The sequence below is a fragment of the Anarrhichthys ocellatus genome, unplaced genomic scaffold (assembly GCF_004355925.1).
Source record: "Anarrhichthys ocellatus isolate YVR2014 unplaced genomic scaffold, GSC_Weel_1.0 scaffold3430, whole genome shotgun sequence".
Taxonomy (NCBI): domain Eukaryota; kingdom Metazoa; phylum Chordata; class Actinopteri; order Perciformes; family Anarhichadidae; genus Anarrhichthys; species Anarrhichthys ocellatus.
Genome location: NW_022283404.1, coordinates 1 through 5,719, shown reverse-complemented (window position 1 = coordinate 5,719; position 5,719 = coordinate 1). Strand labels below are relative to the sequence as shown.

The following is a 5,719-nucleotide window of genomic DNA, read 5'->3' as shown; positions in this document are numbered from 1 at the left end:
TATTGTTAAGTACTCCATCGTTGCGAGGGATTCTGCTGCAGTGGATATCCTCTCCACCTCTGTGCTTTGCAAACCTAACATTGTCACAACATCTCCAGTCCAGGCTTTGTTCCAACTTGGTATATATATTCTCTTTTTTGCAGTTGTGGCTGTTGTCATCCTCTTTACATACGTTAGAATCCTGCTGGAAACAAGGAAGCTGAGACAGGACAAAGTGTCTGTGAGCAAAGCCATGCACACGGTGCTGCTGCACGGCTTTCAGCTGCTGCTGTGCATTTTGTCCTTCACTCACCCCATCACTGAAACTTTCTTAGTGTTGCATGCCAACTGGCTACCAGAGGACATTGCGTTTTTTAATTATTTCTGTTTCATCCTCACTCCACGCTTTCTCAGCCCGCTCATCTACGGCTTTAGAGATCAGAATCTCAGGGGCAGCATCAGGAAGACAATTCTCTGCTGCTCAAACAAAGTCAAACCTGGTGAGAGACGCAAACTTCAGGACAACCTGTCTGCTTCTTGAACTGGCTGATGTAGTTTTGACAGAGCTCTCAAACCTAATGCACAAATGTCAAAAGATGTATTTGGGATGTTTAAACAATTTTTCTGCATGTCTTGTAAAGTTTTAAAAAGCAATGTGTACTGTTTCCTCAAAAAAGGCCTTAGAACGTATTGAAAAGTCTTAAATTTATGAACAAAAGTAGCAATTAACGATATTTTTATTGGTTGCTGCAGTCAGCAATATTAGTTATGTATTGCTGTTGAACGAAGTGGGAAAAGTGGGATTAATTTGACAATGTATTTAGCATGCAGGAAGCCATTAAATCCTTTTATGTAGAGGTTCAGTCAGCACCATCAGACCTGCAGGAAATGCTGTCACTATTGCTGTTAACATAAACCAGGCAGTGATCATATCTCTGTGCCAGCAGCATCAATGAAGATTACTAAATTCAGTGAGTGAATTCAAGGTATTTTACATAATGTCAAACAGCTGCTGCTGGGGTCCAACCTCTCATTCTCTCAATAAGCAATAAGCATGCTCATGCAGGACTGTGTGACTGGGTTAAAGCTTATGCTTCAGGCCTTCTGTAATCCATTGTGATTTGACTGTATTACACATATTCGTAAACCCCAAAATAACAAAAGGTTTGCAGATTAATGCAGATTAGTACACTGATATTTTTATGAACAAATCAATGTGTTTTTCCCTGGTGCAAAACTGCTGTTTGAATTCATAAACACCATTTTTGATGCTGATAAAATTTGTCAAAATTGTGTTACAAGTCTCCTGTTTTCTGTAAGTATGGGTGGTGATGATATATATATATATATATATGGTGCAGGCTTATCACCAAGTCAATTATACAATGACATGAGAAAATTGTGAGTTTGTGTGGTTACCTTTAAATCCATTATATACTTTATTGTTTTGTTACTTAATAGCGCATCACATTATATATATAATATTCATAAACACTGAACAGCAATCATTTACAGTTTGTTCTCTCTGATGTTTTTAAAGATTGTACAAAGCATTCACCTGCAGGTGTCGCACTGACTCCGTACTCAATACCTAATGCATATAACCTTTTCTTTTATTTTAGCAAATGACTTACCCTAATCAATCACTTTAAACAAATAAAAATAAATTGAATTGGTGCATAAATTATACCCTGGTTTAATCCATTTGCATGTAACAATTGCGCTCAAACTGCATGTGAAGCGCGTTTAATCTGAAACAGCCCCCACAAACTGCCGCTGGACCCTAACTCCAGGACGTTTTATGTATTCCTGTTATTAATAGTGCAAATAAACCTGCTTGCTGTAATGAGAAACTAATTGTCCTGACTGACTACAGCCTGCAGGCCAGTCCCATAATCAAACAGATGGAGAAAGCTGATCTCAGGGCAGATGAGGGAGATCCCCGTGCGTGTGGACTTTAGAGGCACGTTTGTAAATCCTGAAGATCCTCAGTTCAGGGCAGTGAGAGAGGAGCTGACCCGCAGAAGCTGCTGCAGGAGAGAGGGAATACGTTTATTATCTGCAGATAATCTGGAGATGATGTATCCCACACGCGTTTACCTCAGTTGGAGTCTCCTGGCTGTAGCTGTGATCCCCGTGTCTTTAGGTGAAATGTATACGTCGCTGCTGAACGTCAAGCAGGCGATCGGTGTTGAACGCAAGCTGATCGATTACTTGAGAACTTACATTGACCACGAGTCAGAGCGACTGGAAGACATCAAGCGGTGAGTGACATGCAAGAGGACACATGTTAAACTATTCATTGAGTTCCTCGGGGTTTTGTTGGTCCACAACTCTGAGAAACATCACCGCACATCTGAACTGTCTGTGGTGAGTTAAAGGACTAATTCACAGCATTTTTTTCAGTTCAAGAAAAGTCTCCTTACTGTAAAGATACTAGACTGTGACAAACCCTGTAACCCCTCCACAGACAGTGAGTAATAATGGGACATGCGTTTGGGAATGAGGGTGAGAGCACATGTGGAGATTTATGGTCACATAGACCCACAGCTGGGAATCCTGCATTTAAATTAACCTCATGTGGATGAAATTATACAAAAATGACAGGAGTCCAACCAAAGAAAAACAAGTCACCTGATGACATCGGTTCTTGTCTGATTTACAGCTCAAGAGATTTGACTTAAATTTGTCTAAACTTGTGGAAATAACACAGTTTAAGTTCTGTTTTCGGATGTTTTATCAGCTGCAGTTTCTGTCAGAAACCTTCATTATTAAAGACTTATCCAGTCACTTCCCACCAATTTTATAATTTAATTTCCTGGAGGAGCCCCTTTCACCATAAAAAACATTTGCTTAATTGTGGTGGCTGTTTTGTGATGTGAGGTTGGAAAATGGGTCATGCATCAGCTTTATGCATCAGTTTTAACAATATGTGATGATGATTATGATGATGATGTTGATGATGATAGTGGTAAACGTTGCAGATCTTTCCGTCCAGAAAGTCAAAGAATCTAAGTTATCTTATGGCACAATGTTACTATATAAACAACCTTCTTAATCGTGCCCAATGATAGTTCCTCATACTGATTTATACATTTTGTATGGTAAATATATGATGTATTTTGTATGATGTCAACATTTTGGTATCATAGCTGTTAGTATTGATTAATGATTGTTTATTTCCAGTGTGTTGTCGATGTAAAGTACCACCTTTAATCAATCTGTTGTTACTATTTCTGCCCTGTAAGGTGGATATTGGTCGCTTTTTTTTTTTTTTCAACCAATATACCCGACTAAATAAAGCCTTGTTGTACCAAAGAGAGCATTCTCTTTTCTATTTTTCAAAAGCACTGAACGGTTCCCACGTCTCACTTGCTGCATGCAAAACTGTCTGAGCGCTTGGCCTCCTCTTTCTTTTTGTAACTGCAGTCTACAATTTTCCCCACAGCTTTTATGCCAAAGTGTCAGACCTGCACACTGAACTTTACCAAGGCCCGGCAACCGCGATGGCAAACCCGCTGGTGGCATTCAGCCTGATCAAGAGGCTGCATTCAGAGTGGCTGAATGTAGTCCACAGCAATGAAGCCCTGGAGAACACACAAGGTTGGCTCACCGCGTTCTTTACAGACACATCTGGTGGTGATAACTGACGCTCCCCTCCTCTTCTCTGCTGTCACCACCCCAGCCCCCCAGTTCACCTTTTGGCACTCTGCTGTCCAGCCCTCAGGTCCAGTTACAAGGAGGAAGAGGGCGATCTGCCCAAACTGGAAGACCTCCAGGGGGCCGCCAAGGGCCTGATGAGGCTGCAGGATGTGTATGCTCTCCAGGTTGCGGGCCTCGTAAGGGGTCGTTTCCAGAGAGTCACTAATGGCGAGCCTATTGATGTCTACCTGCCCGCAGTGTCTGTCGCGCTGTCTGGTGATGACTGCTTTCTGGTTGGAAAGGTACACAATCCATTATTTTCCTTTATTTTTTCCTCCCGTTGTTTTAACAGTTATTGAAATGTAACCATGTTAGAAGTTTAAAGGGGAAATCACTCTTTGGGGAAACTACTAACAACTCTTTTCAGGGTTCACAGCCCAAACATGTTGGGAACCACAGGTTTGTTCTTCAGCAATGTATTAGATTCAAAGATTTCAATCGTATTCTGCAAAGTAACAATCTATAGCTTGCAATGGAGTAAATGTATAAAGTAATATGAAATAAAAATATAAGGCACAATACCTCAAATTGTACAGGAGTGCATTTCTCGAGGATATGTACTGTGCTACTCCCCACCAACTGTTTGTTCTTCTCATCTGTATTCCCTAAAATTCAGCAAAGAAATGTGTTGAGAGTGTTGAAAGAAGTCTGTCATCCTTCGTGGTCTCTTTTCAGAGTAAAATAAGCTGCGAGTGCACGAGTAATGAAAGGGAGAGATATTTGAAAGATGTTGCTGTGAAAGTGCCCCCCCCCCCCTTGATTAACATCCCATTCCAAAGGTCTGCAAAATAATTTTATTCCAAACCTGTCAGTCACTGTGAGGTGGGAATCCAGTCAGCCTGAAAACAAGTGGACTTCTTCCCATTGCGTGCCTGGGAATCCGTTTCATGTGAAGATGAATATACTATTATACAAGTACGAAAGGGGAAAAAAAAAGGTTACCCTGCAATGAATTCCACTGTTTATGTACAGTGGTGAAGTGTAAGGGCAGGGCACTGTGTGGGAGAGAAATCCTGATGGGAAAGACATTATCTCACGCAGCAGAGGTCTTTGGAGCAAAGAGCATGAGCTTGCCTTCACTTGTACTGAGGCTGAGATTATCTGACACCATCATACAGAGATGCTTAGTTTTAGGATGTCGTCAGTAAAATAACTGCCTGCACATGCTTTTATATAAACTTCTCCTCCAAACCGGTAGGGTTTATTAACAGATGTTTGTAGCTTGTCCATTTTATTTGGAGGCATTTTAAAGCAGGAGAACTACAGATGCTTCCCTCAGGCTATTCTGAGATCTGCAGAATATAAGAATTCATTGGTTCTTTCGAGACTAACTGTTCTCAAATTATGGGGCGCAATGTTGTGAACTGAGTGTGTGGTAGCGGAGATAAGTCGTTGTGGGTGTGATTAGTTGAGTGTGCTTTTGGGGGGTTAAATGGTACACTGGAATTTTTGTTTGTGTGCTATCTAGATGGGTTGTGGATACAATCTGGGGAGCCTCGTGTCACTCAGTTTTTATTTGGGTGCTGTCAGGCCGGTAGTCAGCACCTACTTAATCAAGTTAAGTCAGCTACAAAAGCAACTTGAGTCCAGCTAAAGAGATATACTGTGGCCAGTGTTCATGACCTTCTTCCTTTAAAAATAATCCTGACGGTGTTATTTGATCAGCAGACATGTAGCTCTATCCACAATGTACTAGCTTGAGAGGTCAGACACGTGTAATCTCTTAGATTCACATCCACTCAATGAATCAGGTTGAGAACATAGAAGATATTATTTTATAAAGTCTAAGGACACTAAAGCTGCAACAATTAGTCGGTTAATCGACTAGTCAATCAAAAGAAAATTAATAGCAAACTATTTTGATAATAAATTCATAATTTCATTCATTTTTTAAAGCAAACATGTCAAAATATTCGGTGATTCCAACTTCTCTGCTTTTCTTTGTCTTACATAGCAATCAAAACATATTTGGCTTTGGTCCGTTGGACAGAAAATTTGGAATAAATGGAGAAAGATCCCGGGTTGCCAGTGTCAGCAA

General features: G+C 40.7%; 1 protein-coding gene across 1 annotated transcript; it reads left to right on the top strand.

The window, feature by feature from the left end:
* The first annotated feature begins 515 nt into the window (after positions 1-515).
* Positions 516-4,428, top strand: LOC116378937 (prolyl 4-hydroxylase subunit alpha-3-like). Its single transcript, XM_031840839.1, has 3 exons — positions 516-2,243; positions 3,428-3,582; positions 3,700-4,428. The coding sequence occupies exons 1-3, from the start codon at positions 1,909-1,911 to the stop codon at positions 3,978-3,980; spliced, it is 771 nt and encodes a 256-aa protein (XP_031696699.1). The 5' UTR covers positions 516-1,908; the 3' UTR covers positions 3,981-4,428.
* The last annotated feature ends 1,291 nt before the right edge of the window (positions 4,429-5,719 follow it).

Coding starts and splice junctions, on each gene's coding strand:
- LOC116378937 (XM_031840839.1), top strand. CDS start 1,909: ATGAGGGAGATCCCCGTGCGTGTGGACTTTAGAGGCACGTTTGTAAAT. Junction 2,244..3,427: donor CGACTGGAAGACATCAAGCG/GTGAGTGACATG, acceptor TTTTCCCCACAG/CTTTTATGCCAAAGTGTCAG. Junction 3,583..3,699: donor AGCCCTGGAGAACACACAAG/GTTGGCTCACCG, acceptor TCTGCTGTCCAG/CCCTCAGGTCCAGTTACAAG.